At 42.5% G+C, this 18,696-nt stretch overlaps 1 protein-coding gene across 1 annotated transcript in view; it reads left to right on the top strand.

Moving 5' to 3' along the window:
- prdm5 (PR domain containing 5) overlaps nucleotides 1-1,454 on the top strand; it is a gene marked incomplete at both ends in the record, with an annotated part of 72,201 nt that extends 70,747 nt beyond the window's left edge. The window contains one exon of the mRNA XM_083887884.1: nucleotides 1,290-1,454. Within this exon, the coding sequence (XP_083744010.1) occupies nucleotides 1,290-1,454 (165 nt within the window). The remainder of the gene's footprint in view (nucleotides 1-1,289) is intronic.
- Nucleotides 1,455-18,696: the final 17,242 nt, after the last annotated feature.

Here is an 18,696-nt window from a genome sequence, read left to right on the forward strand (position 1 = left end):
CAAAATGAAAACGTTACAAAATCCCACAAAAACTATGTTACAACGCATTACTTACGTGACCAAAACATGTTTTTACATGTAACAGAACAAAATATATTGTTGCTGATGTTGCTAAAACATTGCTTACGTCAGTCAGTTTCGTCATGTTACGAACGTTACAGCGCTTAACTTAACTCAAGTTCAAAGACTTGAGACTTGGTTAAAACTCAAACTCATATATTTTAGACTTAAACTTGAGCTCAAAGACTTGAGACTTGACTTAAATTTGAGCTCAAAGACTTGAGATGACTTAAACTCGAGCTCAAAGACTTGAGACTTGACTTAAACTCTAGCTCAAAGACTTGAGATGACTTAAACTCGAGCTCAAAGACTTGAGATGACTTAAACTCGAGCTCAAAGACTTGAGATGACTTAAACTCGAGCTCAAATAATTGAGACTTGACTTAAACTCGAGCTCAAAGTCTTGAGACGCCTTAAACTCTAGCTCAAAGTCTTGAGACGACTTAAACTCGAGCTCAAAGACTTGAGATGACTTAAACTCGAGCTCAAAGACTTGAGATGACTTAAACTCGAGCTCAAATAATTGAGACTTGACTTAAACTCTAGCTCAAAGTCTTGAGACGACTTAAACTAGCTCAAAGTCTTGAGACGACTTAAACTCGAGCTCAAAGACTTGAGATGACTTAAACTCGAGCTCAAAGACTTGAGATGACTTAAACTCGAGTGCAAAGACTTGAGACTTGACTTAAACTTGAGCTCAAAGCCTGAAGACGACTTAAACTTGAGCTGAAAGACTTAAGACTTGATGTAAACTTGAGCTCAAAGCCTTAAGACTTGACTTAAACTTGAGCTCAAAGCTTTAAGACTTGACTTAAACTTGAGCTGAAAGACTTAAGACTTGACTTAAACTTGAGCTCAAAGACTTGAGACTTGAGACTTGAAACATTTTTACTGTAGAGAGAAAAACCACAGACTTTTTTCCTCCTCGTTCCTCTTTTATTTTGAAAGGGTACATTTCCGACGTTGCTAATGCTTTTGTAAATGCTACATTTTTGCGATGTTTTGAAGTAAAACCGTGAACACGTTTCTTTAATGTTACAAACATCGTCACATGTGCTCTGAATATAACGATTAGAGACGACGACAATGGCTTATTTTCAAAGAATAAAACAAAAATAAATCCACTTTATTTATCGACGGCTCTAAATCCAATAACGCTGTGTGTGTGTGTGTGTGTGTGTGTGTGTGTGTGTGTGTGTGTGTGTGTGTGTGTGTGTGTGTGTCCTCAGGTGTGCGACCTGTCCTTCAGCCTAAAGAAGATGCTCAGTCGACACAAACTCACTCACAACCCGAACCGACCGATGGCCGAGTGTCAGCTCTGTCACAAGAAGTTCACCAGGAACGACTACCTCAAGGTTCACATGGAGAACGTTCACGGGGAGACGGAGAGCTAACACACACACACACACACACACACACACACATGGACACACACACACACACACACACTAACAGACACACACACACTAACACGACAGCTCGAGAAAACTTAGATTTTTATTTGAAAGTTTCACACAAAGCTATGCAAAGCAAAGACTTGAGACTTGACTTAAACTTGAGCTCAAAACCTTGAGATGACTTAAGCTTGAGTTCAAATATTTTAGACTTTACTTAAACTCAAGCTCAAAGACTCTACTTAAGCTTGAGCTCAAAGACTTGAGACTTGACTTAAACTCAAAGATTTTAGACTTAAACACAAGCTCAAAGACTTGAGACTTGACTTACAATCAAGCTCAAAATCTTCACATGACTTAAGCTTGAGTTCAAATATTTTAGACCTTACTTAAACTTGAGCTTAAAGACTTGCGACCTGACTTAAACTCAAGCTCAAAGACTCTACTTAAGCTCGAGCTCAAAGACTTGAGTCTTGACTTAAACCTGAGCTCAAAGACTTGAGACTTGACTTAAACTTGAGCTCAAAGACTTGAGACTTGACTTAAACTCGAGCTCAAAGACTTGAGTCTTGACCTAAACTCGAGCTCAAAGACTTGAGACTTGACTTAAACTCAAGCTCAAAGACTTGAGTCTTGACTTAAACTCGAGCTCAAAGACTTGAGTCTTGACTTAAACTCGAGCTCAAAGACTTGAGTTTTGACTTAAACTCGAGCTCAAAGACTTGAGTCTTGACTTAAACTCAAAGACTTGAGTCTTGACTTAAACTCGAGCTCAAAGACTTGAGTCTTGACTTAAGCTCAAAGACTTGAGTCTTGACTTAAACTCGAGCTCAAAGACTTGAGTTTTGACTTAAACTCGAGCTCAAAGACTTGAGTCTTGACTTAAACTCAAAGACTTGAGTCTTGACTTAAACTCGAGCTCAAAGACTTGAGTCTTGACTTAAGCTCAAAGACTTGAGTCTTGACTTAAACTCGAGCTCAAAGACTTGAGTCTTGACTTAAACTCGAGCTAAAAGACTTGAAACCTGAAACATTTTTACTGTAAAAACAAAACAAACAGAAAAACCACAGATTTGTGCACTTTTTTCCTCCTCATTCCTCTTTTATTTTGAAAGGTAAAAACGTTAAAACTCTCAAAACCCCCAAAACAGCTGATAAATAAGTTTATTTATTTTTACGTAATAGTTTCAATGTTTTTCTTCCACGTTTCATATTTTGTTTGTTTATTTTCTGTATAATTTGATGTAAAAATGTATTTTCCGCGGCGGCCATTTTGACCGTTTTCACGTTAGCCACGACTCATGTCCTGGTTTAACGCTGTCAAAATGGCCGCCAGAGGAAGCGTTTGTGAGTGTTTTCGTATGAACGGCCCTGGAGCGACTTCATGTTTACGTTGTTCTTTATTAACGATAATTGAACACAGTTTTCACGTCTGTTTGTTTAAAGCTCCAGTCGTTTGTTAAAGAAATAAACAAAAAGATTTCATCCGTCTTTCTTTTGTTGTTTTTTTTTTTAGTGGTTACGTGGCGTAGCTGTCCGTCACTAAAGGACACGCCCACACGGCGGTACGGCTCATTAATGCACAGAAACGGGGGACGAGTACGTAAGTCGTCAAAAACGAGTTATTACAAGTTACAAAGTTATTCACGTCAAAAAAACGTGTTAATAACGTGAAAAAATTATATAACCGGTTAAAGTAAGTTAAAGCTCGAGCTTAAGTCTAAGTTATTATAAAAAAAGATTTGACATAAAGTCAAATAATTTACTCAAACTCGAGGTCAAAGACTTGAGACTCAAACTCGAGCTCAAGGACTTAATCTTGAGTTCAAATATTTGAAACTTGACTTAAACTCGAGCTCAAAGACTTGCGACTTGAGTTAAACTTGAGCTCAAAGACTTGAGACTTGACTTAAACTCAAGCTTAAAGACCTGAGACTTAATTTTGAGTTAAAAAATTTGAGACTTGACTTAAACTCGAGCTCAAAAACTTGCGACTTGGGTTAAACTTGAGCTCAAAGACTTGAGACTTGACTTAAACTCGAGCTCAAAAACTTGCGACTTGGATTAAACTTGAGCTCAAAGACTTGAGACTTGACTTAAACTCGAGCTCAAAGACTTAAGACTTGACTTAAAATTGGGCTCAAAGACTTGCGACTTGACTTAAACTCGACCTCAAGGACTTGCGACTTGAGTTAAACTTAAGCTCAAAGACTTGAGACTTGACTTACACTTGAGCTCAAAGACTTGCAACTTGAGTTAAACTTGAGCTTAAAGACTTGCGACTTGATTTAAACTTGAGCTTGAAGTCTTGAGACTTGACTTAAACTCGAGCTCAAAGACTTGCGACTTGATTTAAACTTGAGCTTGAAGTCTTGAGACTTGACTTAAACTCGAGCTCAAAGACTTGAGACTTGACTTAAACTTGAGCCTAAAGACTTGAGACCTGATTTAAACTGGAGCTTGAAGTCTTGAGACTTGACTTAAACCTGAGCTCAAAGAATTGACTTAAACTCAAGCTCAAAGACTTGAGACTTGACTTAAGTTAAGACTTGACTTAAACTCAAGCTCAAAGACTTGAGTCTTGACTAAAGTTGAGACTTGACTTAAACCTGAGCTCAAAGACTTGACTTAAACTTGAGCTCAAAGACTTGACTTAAACTCAAGGTCAAAGACTTGAGACTTGACTTAAACCTGAGCTCAAAGACTTGACTTAAACTTGAGCTCAAAGACTTGACTTAAACTCAAGCTCAAAGACTTGAGACTTGACTTAAACTTGAACTCAAAGTCTTGCCTTAAACTTGAGCTCAAAGACTTGACTTAAACTCAAGCTCAAAGACTTGAGACTTGACTTAAACTTGAACTCAAAGTCTTGCCTTAATCTTGAGCTCAAAGACTTGACTTAAACTCAAGCTCAAAGACTTGAGACTCGACTTAAACTTGAGCTCAAAGTCTTGCCTTAAACTTGAGCTCAATGACTTAAGACTTGACTTAAGTTAAGACTTGACTTAAACTCATGCTCAAAGACTTGCGACTTGAGTTAAACTTGAGCTTAAAGACTTGAGTTAAACTTGAGCTTAAAGACTTGAGACCTGACTTAAACTTGAGCTTGAAGTTTTGAGACTTGACTTAAACCTGAGCTCAAAGACTTGACTTAAACTTGAGCTCAAAGACTTAAGACTTGACTTAAGTTAAGACTTGACTCAAACTCAAGTTCAAAGACTTGAGACTTGACTTAAACGTGAGCTCAAAGATTTGAGACTTTGAGCTCAAGTTTAAGTAGAGTCTCAAATCTTTGAACTCAGGATTAAGTCTCAGGTCTTTAAGGTCAAGTTTAAGTCTGTTTCCATGGAAACACGTCTCTAAAGGAAGCGTCTGTCTCCGGTCAGTGAATGGAGAGTCTATCTGTTGCCACGGCGACGCCGCCGCCAAACACGGGAGGGTCGGACAAGCGTGTCCGCGGCGTTCCTAACGTGACCGTGGTTTGCCACAGAGCCGGTGGAGGGGGGGGGGGGGGGGGGTTGTGGGCGTGGCCATGGGCGTGGTTGTGGGCGTGGCCGGCGTCTTCAGGCCCAGTTTGGCCAAAAAGTCGCTCACAACTGGGAGGAAACACAGGAAAGTGAAGCTTCCAGTAAAAACATGTAATTAGAAACACATTGGAGTCGTTGGTATGATACACACACACACACACACACACACACACACACACACACACACACACCAGCTCTGGCTCGGCAGGAAAATCCCACGAGAAAAAAAATCCAGTGTTATGAAAAACTCGGCTCCATCGTTTATGGAATGATTTCCACTCAAACTGTCACTGAGGACTATACTGTCCTCTGTGTCCTTTGTGGGGACACTGTTAATTGTGAGGACACTGCCCTGTGTGTGTCCTCTGTGGGGACACTGTCCACTGTGTCCTCTGTGGGGACACTGTGCCTTCTGTGGGGACACTGTCCACTGTGTCCTCTGTGGGGACACTTTCCTCTGCGGGGACACTTTGTCCTCTTTGGGGACACTGTCCTGTGTGTGTCCTCTGTGGGGACACTGTCCACTGTGGGGCCACTGTCCTGTGTGACCTGTTTGGGGACACTGTCCTCTGTGGGGACATTGTCCTGTGTGTCCACTGTGGAGACACTGTCCACTGTGGGGATACTGTCCTGTGTGGGGACACTGTCCTCTGTGGGGACACTATCCTGTGTGTCCTCTGTGGGGACACTGTCCTGTGTGGGGATGCTGTCCACTGTGGGGACACTGTCCTGTGTGGGGACACTGTCATCTGTGTCCACTGTGGGGACACTATCTCCTCTGTGGGGACACTGTCCTGTGTGTCGTCTGTGGGGACACTGTCCTCTGTGGGGACGCTGTCATCTGTGGGGATACTGTCCTGTGTGGGGACACTGTCCTCTGTGGGGACACTGTCCTGTGTCTCCACTGTGGGGACGCTGTCATCTGTCGGGACACTGTCCTGTGTGGGGACACTGTCCTCTCTGGGGACACTGTCCTGTGTGGGGACACTGTCCTGTGTGTCCACTGCGGGGACACTGTCCTGTGTGTCCTCTGTGGGGACACTGTCCTGTGTGTCCTCTGTGGGGACACTGTCCTCTGTGGGGACACTGTCCTGTGTGTCCACTGTGGGGACACTGTCCTCTGTGGGGACACTGTCATCTGTCGGGACACTGTCCTGTGTGGGGACACTGTCCTCTCTGGGGACACTGTCCTGTGTGGGGACACTGTCCTGTGTGTCCACTGTGGGGACACTGTCCTGTGGGGACACTGTCCTGCGGGGACACTGTCCTGTGTGTCCTCTGTGGGGACACTGTCCTGTGTGTCCTCTGTGGGGACACTGTCCTGTGTGTCCACTGTGGGGACACTGTCCTCTGTGGGGACACTGTCCTGTGTGTCCTCTGTGGGGACACTGTCCTGTGTGTCCTCTGTGGGGACACTGTCCTGTGTGGGGACACTGTGAAACTTAAACTGATGTCTTAAGAGCGTTTCCTCTGTGGTGTTTGGTGCAGCAGAGTGAGCTGTTTATAAACCTGAGTTTCTCTGTTGGAAAAGTCAGTTTGACGTGTGTGTGTGTGTGTGTGTGGAGGTGGGCGTGGCTGAGCTGCAGCAGGAAGTGCAGGTGTGATGATGACGATCATGTGATCGTCATCATCGTCATCAGCTGCAGCTGCTTGTTGTTTCTCTGTCTGCAGAAGCTGCAGCGACTAAAGCCTCAAAGACTCTTTCACAGGGAACTGAAGCCTGACTTTGACTTTATTTCTCTAATAAAATGTGTTTGTGTGTTTAACGTAAACACGAAAACGTCTGCAGAGAGAAAACAAACATGTTTCATGTGAAGCAGCAGCTTTTCGCTGATTTGTTGCGTCCTGATGGGCGACGACAGAGGAGACTCTGCAGCAGACAAAACATTTGTGCAAACGCGACGAGAGACGACGCACAGATCCTCAATCATCGTCCTCTTATTGTCTCTCTCATGTTTGCAGAACTGTGAAACAAGCTCCGGCACACACACACACACACACACACACACACACACACACACACACACACACAAAAATATACTCAGTTTACTCCTCCACACCAAAGCCCATAGAGAAAACCAGCGATTTTAGCTCACGGTGGACACAGGAGCTGCTGCCTCGTGTGGTCACTTTGTGTCACCGAGTTAAGTCTAAATGAAGTATTTTAAAAGCCGAATTGACAAAATAAGACAATTAAAGTTACTGATGGAGGCAGCAGTGGATCAACAACTCCTAATGTGATGTGATGTTTAATTCTTGTAAAAATCACTGATTTTCTCTATGGGGTTTGGTGTGGGAGAGTTTTACGGTTTACGGACTTCAGTTTCTTGTTGGAAAAGTCTGTCTAAAAGTGAAATAAAGACGTGAACGTGTTCTTAAGACGTCGTAGACTTAAACTGACGTAGATTTTATTAGATGAGTCTTTTGTTAAGTGGCGAAAATCAGTTTCTCTTCACTCAAAATAACTCACACCAAACCCCATAGAGAAAATCAGCAATTTTAGCTCACGGTGGACACAGGAGCTGCTGGTCTACTGCTGCCTCTTGTGGTCACTTTGTGTCACTGAGGTTAATCTGAACGGAGGTTTTTTAAAGCCGAATTGGCAAAATAAGACATTAGAACTTAGTGATGGAGGCAGCAGTGGATCAACAACTCCTGTGTGATTTTATGTTTAAATCTTGTAAAAATCACTGATTTTTTCTCTATGGGGTTTGGTGCAGGGGAGAGTTTACGGTTTACGAAACTTCAGTTTCCTGTTGTCTAACAGTGAAATAAAGACGTGAACACACTTTATGACCTTTGATTCTCTGCCCTCCGCGTATATATATATATATATATTGTGTGTGTGTGTGTGTGTGTGTGTGTGTGTGACAGTCACGGCCACAGTCAACAAAACAAGAACAACAGCTTCATTACGTCGTGTTTGAGCAGCGACTTCCTGCGGAGGACAGACGTGTTTGTCTCCAGCAGCTGTTCGCTATGACAACAGTGTGTGTGTGTGTGCGTGTGTGTCTGTGTGTGTGTGTGTGTGTGTGTGTGTGTGTGTGTGTGTGTGTGTGTGTGTGTGTGTGTGTGGTCCAGGTTAAAAAGTTCAGCGCGGTTAATTCACAGGAACCAGACACAGAAAAATCCTGGTTCCACCTCACACTTTTCACACACTGAGGGCCCTTTTTCTACATGTGTGTGTGTGTGTGTCCTTGTGTGTGTGTGTGTGTGTGTGTGAAAGGTGTGTATCTGCGCGGTGCTTCTGTGGCGTCGAGGCTCTGACAGGAAACAGACCCTCGCTCTGTGGTGTTTGGTTTCTCTAAACTAAACTCACCGCTGTGTTTCAAACACGCGGCGGAAAAAAAAAAACCACACACACACACACCTTATACATGATTTTCTCCGTCAATCTGAAAAAATTACTGTAATAATAAGAAATTATTGACTAAATATTGTATTTTTTAGTGTTGTGTTTTTTTTGTGTTTAATTTGCTTCATAAATAAATGAAAATATCACAATATACATTTTTTTTAGGATCGTTTTATATTGATATATATCACAGTATATATTAAAATCAATGTCTGGAGTCTATATCCTACGGTGGCCGACAGGGGCAAACGCACTGCAAACCCCAAAACACCAGCAAGTAAGAAAAAAACAGCAAATAAGAAAACGCCAGCAAATAAGAGAACACCAGCAAATAAGAGAACACCAGCAAATAAGAGAACACCAGCAAACAAGAAAACACCAGCAAACAAGAAAACACCAGCAAACAAGAAAACACCAGCAAACATGAAAACACCAGCAAATAAGAAAACACCAGCAAACAAGAAAACACCAGCAAACAAGAAAACGCCAGCAAATAAGAAAACGCCAGCAAACAAGAAAACGCCAGCAAATAAGAAAACGCCAGCAAACAAGAAAACGCCAGCAAACAAGAAAACGCCAGCAAACAAGAAAACACCAGCAAACAAGAAAACACCGGCAAACATGAAAACACCAGCAAACAAGAAAACACCAGCAAACATGAAAACACCGGCAAACAAGAAAACACCAGCAAACAAGAAAACACCGGCAAACAAGGAAACACCGGCAAACATGAAAACACCGACAAACAAGAAAACACCGGCAAACAAGAAAACACCGGCAAATAAGAAAACACCGGCAAACAAGAAAACACCGGCAAACAAGAAAACACCGGCAAACAAGAAAACACCGGCAAACAAGAAAACACCGGCAAACATGAAAACACCAGCAAACAAGAAAACGCCAGCAAACAAGAAAACGCCAGCAAACAAGAAAACGCCGGCAAACAAGAAAACGCCAGCAAACAAGAAAACGCCAGCAAACAAGAAAACACCGGCAAATAAGAAAACACCGGCAAACAAGAAAACACCGGCAAACAAGAAAACGCCAGCAAACAAGAAAACGCCAGCAAACAAGAAAACGCCAGCAAACAAGAAAACGCCAGCAAACAAGAAAACACCAGCAAACAAGAAAACACCGGCAAACAAGGAAACACCGGCAAACAAGGAAACACCGGCAAACAAGGAAACACCAGCAAACAAGAAAACACCAGCAAACAAGAAAACACCAGCAAACATGAAAACACCGGCAAATAAGAAAACACCGGCAAACAAGAAAACACCGGCAAACAAGAAAACACCAGCAAACAAGGAAACACCAGCAAACATGAAAACACCGGCAAATAAGAAAACACCGGCAAACAAGAAAACACCGGCAAACAAGAAAACACCAGCAAATAAGAAAACACCAGCAAATAAGAAAACACCAGCAAACAAGAAAACACCAGCAAACAAGAAAACACCAGCAAACATGAAAACACCGGCAAACAAGAAAACACCAGCAAACAAGAAAACACCAGCAAACATGAAAACACCAGCAAACAAGAAAACACCAGCAAACAAGAAAACACCAGCAAACATGAAAACACCGGCAAACAAGAAAACACCAGCAAACAAGAAAACACCAGCAAACAAGGAAACACCGGCAAACATGAAAACGCCAGCAAACAAGAAAACACCAGCAAACATGAAAACACCAGCAAACAAGAAAACACCAGCAAACAAGAAAACACCAGCAAAGAAGAAAACACCGGCAAACAAGAAAACACCAGCAAACATGAAAACACCAGCAAACAAGAAAACACCAGCAAACATGAAAACACCAGCAAATAAGAAAACACCAGCAAACAAGAAAACACCAGCAAAGAAGAAAACACCAGCAAACAAGAAAACACCAGCAAACAAGAAAACACCAGCAAACAAGGAAACACCGGCAAACATGAAAACGCCAGCAAACAAGAAAACACCAGCAAACATGAAAACACCAGCAAATAAGAAAACACCAGCAAACAAGAAAACACCAGCAAAGAAGAAAACACCAGCAAACAAGAAAACACCAGCAAAGAAGAAAACACCAGCAAACAAGAAAACACCAGCAAACAAGAAAACACCAGCAAACATGAAAACACCAGCAAATAAGAAAACACCAGCAAACAAGAAAACACCAGCAAAGAAGAAAACACCAGCAAACAAGAAAACACCAGCAAACATGAAAACACCAGCAAATAAGAAAACACCAGCAAACAAGAAAACACCAGCAAAGAAGAAAACACCAGCAAATAAGAAAACACCAGCAAAGAAGAAAACACCAGCAAAGAAAAAAACACCAGCAAACAAGAAAACACCAGCAAACAAGAAAACACCAGCAAACATGAAAACACCAGCAAATAAGAAAACACCAGCAAACAAGAAAACACCAGCAAAGAAGAAAACACCAGCAAACAAGAAAACACCAGCAAACAAGAAAACACCAGCAAAGAAGAAAACACCAGCAAGTAGGAGATATATGTGGTTACACACAGTGATAATATACTGTGAAATAAAATATAATCTACTGTCTATGATCAGTATTATATGATCTTAAACACTCGTTTCAGGTAAAACCTGCTTTATTTCTTTAAATTAAGGATATTTACATGTGTTAAAATCACTATAAATATGGTCAAATACAAACAAACAACACAAATAAGTTGGCTAAATATTAAATAAGTGACTTTTTAGAACATATTTCAGTCAAATCCACACATTTTCTTTAAAAAATATACTCAGTTCACTCTCCCACACCAAAGTCCATAGGGAAAAACACGTGTCTTTGACCTCAGCTGAGATGGTTGAAGGTACAAATATAGGTTAAAACTCCCAGAACAGCCAATTAGTGGCGACAGTGCAGGTGCAGCATCAGCATCAGCGCTAACGTCGCGCTACGTTCTTTAGTCGAAGTCAGAGAAATGAAAAAGAAACAGATCGGTAAAAAAAACGTGTGCACGACTGAATTGTGCTCTCTGTCATCACCTGCTGGTGATTTATGGACCACGGCGTCAGCGATCAATGGGGTTTGAGCTGATGGAATAAAGAAGAGCAGGTAACTGTTTCCCCTGAGTGATGCTCTGACACATCAGCCTTCATCACATAACTCCAGGAGGAGGAGGAGGAGGAGGAAGAGGAGGAAGAGGAGGAGGAGGAAGAGGAGGAAGAGGAGCATCAGCGATGTCATGCTGAAGAATGAGGCCGAGTCTCGTGATGCTGCAGTCAGAGTCGTCACGTTCTCATAAATTACAAGCCTCGTTATAAATAAAGCCTCGACTGCAAAGTCCAGAAGAGAAGAAGAAGAAAGAGATGATGAAGAAAGAAGAAGAAGAAGAAAGAGATGATGAAGAAAGAAGAAGAAGAAGAAAGAGACGACGAGCAGCTGAAACATCATCTTCTGTTCACTGCAGTGAAAATCACAGCAGGACGTCAAGACTCAAATGTGCTCTGGTAGATATGAAGGGTAGATAGGGTAAAGGTAGGAAGGAAGGTAAACAGGTCGGTAGGTAGATAGGAAGGAAGGTAGCAAGGTAGGTAGGTAGGTAGTTCGAGGGTAGGATGGTAAATGGGTAGGAAGGTAGATAGAAAGGTAGGAAGGGAGATAGGTAGGTAAATAGGAAGGGAGGTAGCAAGGTAGGTAGGTAAATATGTAGGAAGGTAGGTAGGTAAATAGGTGGGAAGGTAGGTAGATAGGAAGGGAGGTAGCAAGGTAGGTAGGTAGATCGATGGTAGGATGGTAAATGAGTAGGAAGGTAGGTAGGAAGGGAGATAGGTAGGTAGGTCGCGGGTAGGAAGGAAGGTAGGTGGGTAAATTGGTAGGAAGGTAAGAAGGGAGATAGGTAGGTAGATAGGAAGGGAGGTAGCAAGGTAGGTAGGTAGGTAAATAGGTAGAAAGGTAGGTAGATAGGAAGGTAGGTAGGAAGGGAGGTAGCAAGGTAGGTAGGTAGATCGAGGGTAGGATGGTAAATGGGTAGGAAGGTAGATAGAAAGGTAGGAAGGGAGATAGGTAGGTAAATAGGAAGGGAGGTAGCAAGGTAGGTAGGTAAATATGTAGGAAGGTAGGAAGGGAGATAGGTAGGTAAATAGGAAGGGAGGTAGCAAGGTAGGTAAATATGTAGGAAGGTAGGTAGGTAAATAGGTGGGAAGGTAGGTAGATAGGAAGGGAGGTAGCAAGGTAGGTAGGTAGGTAAATAGGTGGGAAGGTAGGTAGATAGGAAGGGAGGTAGCAAGGTAGGTAGGTAGATCGATGGTAGGATGGTAAATGAGTAGGAAGGTAGGTAGGAAGGGAGATAGGTAGGTAGGTTGCGGGTAGGAAGGAAGGTAGGTGGGTAAATTGGTAGGAAGGTAAGAAGGGAGATAGGTAGGTAGATAGGAAGGGAGGTAGCAAGGTAGGTAGGTAGATAGGTAGGAAGGTAGGTAGATAGGAAGGAAGGTAGGTAGATAGGTAGGTAGGTAAATAGGTAGGTAGGAAGGGAGGTAGCAAGGTAGGTAGGTAGATCGAGGGTAGGATGGTAAATGGGTAGGAAGGTAGATAGAAAGGTAGGAAGGGAGATAGGTAGGTAAATAGGAAGGGAGGTAGCAAGGTAGGTAGGTAAATATGTAGGAAGGTAGGTAGGTAAATAGGTAGTAGGGTAGGTAAATAGGTGGGAAGGTAGATAGGTAGGTAATTGGATAGGAAGGGAGGTAGCAAGGTAGGTAGGTAGGTAAATAGGTGGGAAGGTAGGTAGATAGGAAGGGAGGTAGCAAGGTAGGTAGGTAGATCGATGGTAGGATGGTAAATGAGTAGGAAGGTAGGTAGGAAGGGAGATAGGTAGGTAGGTCGCGGGTAGGAAGGAAGGTAGGTGGGTAAATTGGTAGGAAGGTAAGAAGGGAGATAGGTAGGTAGATAGGAAGGGAGGTAGCAAGGTAGGTAGGTAGGTAGTTTGAGGGTAGGATGGTAAATGGGTAGGAAGGTAGATAGAAAGGTAGGAAGGGAGATAGGTAGGTAAATAAGAAGGGAGGTAGCAAGGTAGGTAGGTAAATATGTAGGAAGGTAGGTAGGTAAATAGGTAGTAGGGTAGGTAAATAGGTGGGAAGGTAGATAGGTAGGTAATTGGATAGGAAGGGAGATAGCAAGGTAGGTAGGTAGGTAAATAGGTGGGAAGGTAGGTAGATAGGAAGGGAGGTAGCAAGGTAGGTAGGTAGATCGATGGTAGGATGGTAAATGAGTAGGAAGGTAGGTAGGAAGGGAGATAGGTAGGTAGGTCGCGGGTAGGAAGGAAGGTAGGTGGGTAAATTGGTAGGAAGGTAAGAAGGGAGATAGGTAGGTAGATAGGAAGGGAGGTAGCAAGGTAGGTAGGTAGGTAGTTTGAGGGTAGGATGGTAAATGGGTAGGAAGGTAGATAGAAAGGTAGGAAGGGAGATAGGTAGGTAAATAAGAAGGGAGGTAGCAAGGTAGGTAGGTAAATATGTAGGAAGGTAGGTAGGTAAATAGGTAGTAGGGTAGGTAAATAGGTGGGAAGGTAGATAGGTAGGTAATTGGATAGGAAGGGAGATAGCAAGGTAGGTAGGTAGGTAGGTAAATAGGTGGGAAGGTAGGTAGATAGGAAGGGAGGTAGCAAGGTAGGTAGGTAGATCGATGGTAGGATGGTAAATGAGTAGGAAGGTAGGTAGGAAGGGAGATAGGTAGGTAGGTTGCGGGTAGGAAGGAAGGTAGGTGGGTAAATTGGTAGGAAGGTAAGAAGGGAGATAGGTAGGTAGATAGGAAGGGAGGTAGCAAGGTAGGTAGGTAAATAGGTAGGAAGGAAGGTAGATAGGAAGGTAGGTAGATAGGTAGGAAGGTAGGTAGGTAAATAGGTAGGTAGGAAGGGAGGTAGCAAGGTAGGTAGGTAGATTGAGGGTAGGATGGTAAATGGGTAGGAAGGGAGATAAGTAGGTAGGTCGCGGGTAGCAAGGTAGGTAGGTAAATAGGTACGAAGGTAAATATGTGGGAAGGTAGGTAGATAGAGAGGTAGGTTGGATGGCCGGTATTTTTCTGACTTAGTTCATGATTCTTTTACTAATTTTCACGATGTTTGTTTTACTTTTCTTTTACGAGCTTTGTCTCCGCTTGCAAACTCCGTAGATAGCGTTAGCTTGGTTCCTTATCCAGCGCTAGTTTTGCCTGATAGCTGTTTCCTCATGGAGACTCACTTCTGTAGCTAATTGACATATAACAAATACAGATTATTTTGTGTTTACATGAGAAGTTTTTAGTGAAGCTCGTCACAAACTCTGCAGTAAGAAGCTAATGTTCATGTTCAGCCTCTTAGGATCACACAGAACTGAGCAGCTGTTAGCAGCAGAAACGTTAGCGCTGCTAAACATTAACAAACACAAGTCTGATGTTTATGAAACGTAAAAGTGTTTTTCGAGGGTTTGTCCACTTACCGAAAGGACATGTACTGTATGTGTATAATATAGTACTTTTAACTATTATACTGAAAAGGCTAAGTGTGACTTCATCTGAATGGTTTATTGTTTAATGAAACCTGAAAGATTTAACCATTTATTGTTTTGCCGGTGTCCCACAAGGCTCAGTGTTGGGGCCGCTTCAGTTTGTCATAGATTGAACCTTTTACATCAAACACAAACAACGCGTTGACTGCAGATAAACCCAGATTTCCAGCGTCTCCCTGGAGCTGCTGTTGGGTCTGAGACAGTCACGTCCACCTCCATGTGTCTTTGTCTCGGAGCCCTTTGTGCTTCGCTAGCACACAACGATGTTTGTGTTGGACTTTTTTTTCCGCTAAATGTGGGCGACCCGTATGTTTAACGCCAAACCCTCTGCAGCGGCTCCGCGCGATAGCATCGCGGTCGCGGTCGCTCATGCGCGCAGAGCTGGTGGTGGTTGTGGCCTCGCGGCTCTGAAGCCTTTGTGTTTCCCAAAGGCTCGACTTCTCTTCGCGGGGGGGGGGGGGGGCGAGCCCGGTCGCTCATTCAGGCTCCGTTAAGCAGAGCAGAGCCGGTTATTTATTTACTGCGTTTGTTTTCCTTGCTGCAGCCGTGGACGCGAGCGGCCGCAGGTGCAGGGCCGGGGGCTCGCAGACCTCCGGGGCGACTGACCGCCGAACACAGGGGTCCCTGTGGGGGGAGGCTAATGTGGGGGGAGGCTAATGTGGGGGAGGCTAATGGACCTTCCACCTGGTCGCGCTGGACGTGCACCATTTGAAGGTGATTTGCGCTCCCTCTGTGGCCCTGTGCGCAGACTTAATGCACAAAGGATGAAGCAATTTTCCCGTTGTTGGACCGGAGCTGATTGCAGCCACGCTCTCACAGTACAGTTTTATTTGTTCCCACCGGGCTTTGCCTTTGAAAATCGATCTTAAAAACACAAGCTTAAGTATCTCAAATGCTCCTTTGTGCTCGGCTAAATGCCAGGAACTCTGCACATCTGTTGCTGCTGCAAAGGTTTCATAATAAAAGCAAGGATTGACGCAAGGAACTGAGACGTTTCAGTGCTTTTACTTTGAAATGTTGTTTTAAAATGCACACAACACGTGGAAGAAATCACCAACAAACTTACTAAAAATAATAATATTGTATCCTACTTGACCCAAAATGCTAGCATTAGCCCAAAAATGCTAATTCATTCTTCCTGTATAAACCTTCACGATAACACCGTTATAGTTATTCCTATAAAATATAACACGTTTTTTTTTTATGTTATATAGTCATTCCACAACTGTCGTGAAACATTAGCGGTAACAGGAAGTAGCTGCTAACATTATCCCAAAAAATGCAAATTCATTCTACAATAGATATTTAATATTTTTTAATCTGAAATCATTGCTGGATTAAAGTCTGGTTTTATTCTCTATGACTCAACATGTTTGAGCTTAGCTGCTAGCGTTATAATGGGGCTAATGGCTAAGCTAACCTGGCTACTTCCTGTCTAAAAGATTTATGTTAGCTTTTGGGATTTTTTAATATAGTTATTATTACGTAAATAACACACGTTCTACAAACATGGTTTTTATGTTATCTGACTCCCGTCTGACCTTCAAAATAAGAGCCACTGGCTTTGACTTTTTACCACTTCCTGTGTAAACATTTTGCTATAACACTGGGCTATAAAACTAGCCGAGAATAACTGTTCCAATAAATTAAAATATAATATAATACACGTTTGATATGAGATATAAAGTCTTTAGACAACTGTCTTAAAAACATTAGCGGTAACAGGAAGTAGCTGCACATAGGCTAACATTAGTCCCAAAAATGCTAATTCATTCTACAATAGATTGATTTTTTATAAAATATAATATAATACACATTTGATATGAGATATAAAGTCTTTAGACAACCGTCGTATAAACATTAGCGCTAACAGGAAGTAGCCGCACGTATAAATAGCAATATTGTAGATTATATTAGATTCCTTTGTTTGTAAATAATAAATATAAGATATATTATCGCCGTGAGATGAATATTGCGCGGCTACAGTGACCCTCGGAGCATCTGCAGGATAAATAATGGACGTATGGGATTAAACTGTTTCTCAACAGAGAAATATTTGTATTCTTTGCGGGTTGTTGTTTTTTTTTCTCCAAACGTCTCGTACGTAAGACGCCATATGTTTGAGATTGTTGATACATGAGATGTTTTTCATCTTCAAAGCTCTCCGTGGCTTCAGTAGCCTCAGCGTTTGCTCTTTTTCCTGCTCTGGAAGTCATAAGTGAGGCTAAATTGTAGTTTATCCATATGTCACAGTTTTCAAAACAAACAGCGCAGAGCGTGGAGAGAGAGAGTGTGTGTTACAGTGTGTGTGTGTGTGTTACAGTGTGTGTGTGTGTGTTACAGTGTGTGTCAGGTGGCGTGTTTGCAGTGTTGTGTGTGAGCAGAGCTGGTGTTTTCAGGCTCATGTCGCCTCTTTGTTTCACTTTGACTTTCATTAGAATCTCGTCCTGAAACCAGATCCTCGTCTTTGTAAACGCCGCAAAAAAACAGGAACGAGCGCGCAAGCTAACTGGAAGCAGATCGCCGCTAACCCTTATCAACGGCCTGGGCTACACGTGTGTGTGTGTGTGTGTGTCACAGTGTGTGACAGTGTGTGTGTTACATTGTATGTGTTAGTGTGTTACAGTGTGTGTGCAAGTTTGTGTGTGTTACAGTGTCACAGTGTGTTACAGCGTGTGTGTGTTAGTGTGTGTGTGTGTGCTAGTGTGTGTCACAGTATGTTACATTGTGTGTGTCGCAGTGTGTGTTACAGTGTCACAGTGTGTTACAGCGTGTGTGTGTTAGTGTGTGTGTGTGTGCTAGTGTGTGTCACAGTATGTTACATTGTGTGTGTCACAGTGTGTGTTACAGTGTCACAGTATGTTACATTGTGTGTGTCTCTGTGTGTGTTATACTGTTACAGTGTGTGTTACAGTGTGTTACATTGTGTGTTACAGTGTCACAGTATGTTACATTGTGTGTGTCAGAGTGTGTGTGTGTGTCACAGTGTGTTACATTGTGTGTCACAGTGTGTGTTACATTGTGTGTGTTACAGTGTGTGTTACAGTGTGTGTCACATTGTGTTACAGTGTGTTACATTGTGTTACAGTATGTGTCACATTGTGTTACAGTGTGTTATAGTGTGTTACAGTAAGTCTTACAGTGTGTTACATTGTGTGTTACATTGTGTTACAGTGTGTCACATTGTGTTACAGTGTGTGTCACATTGTGTAACATTGTGTTACATTGTGTGTCACATTGTGTCACATTGTGTTACATTGTCTGTTACATTGTCTGTTACATTGTGTTAAAGTGCGTGTCACATTGTGTTAAAGTGCGTGTCACATTGTGTTACATTGTGTCACATTGTGTTACATTGTGTTACATTGTGTTACATTGTCTGTTACATTGTGTGTTACATTGTGTTACAGTGTGTCACATTGTGTTACAGTGTGTGTCACATTGTGTTACAGTGTGTGTCACATTGTGTAACATTGTGTTACATTGTGTGTCACATTGTGTTACATTGTGTTACATTGTCTGTTACATTGTCTGTTACATTGTGTTAAAGTGCGTGTCACATTGTGTTACATTGTGTTACAGTGTGTGTCACATTGTGTTACAGTGTGTGTCACATTGTGTTACATTGTGTTACAGTGTGTTTCATATCCAATCTGGTGAAACAGCCTAAAGTGTCACTCTCTGTTTTCACAGCCTCACAGTTCATGTACGTCTACGCTGAATGACATCATTCACTCTTCAGACGTATTAATGATTATTTCATCCTCGTTTCCTGCCAAGGAAACACCCTGCTCTGTAAACCTAGCATAGGATTTTCCACAGGAAACGCAACGAGGCGACGCCAACGAGCGCCGAGCGTC

This window comes from Microchirus variegatus (assembly GCF_963457635.1).
Source record: "Microchirus variegatus genome assembly, chromosome: 4".
Taxonomy (NCBI): domain Eukaryota; kingdom Metazoa; phylum Chordata; class Actinopteri; order Pleuronectiformes; family Soleidae; genus Microchirus; species Microchirus variegatus.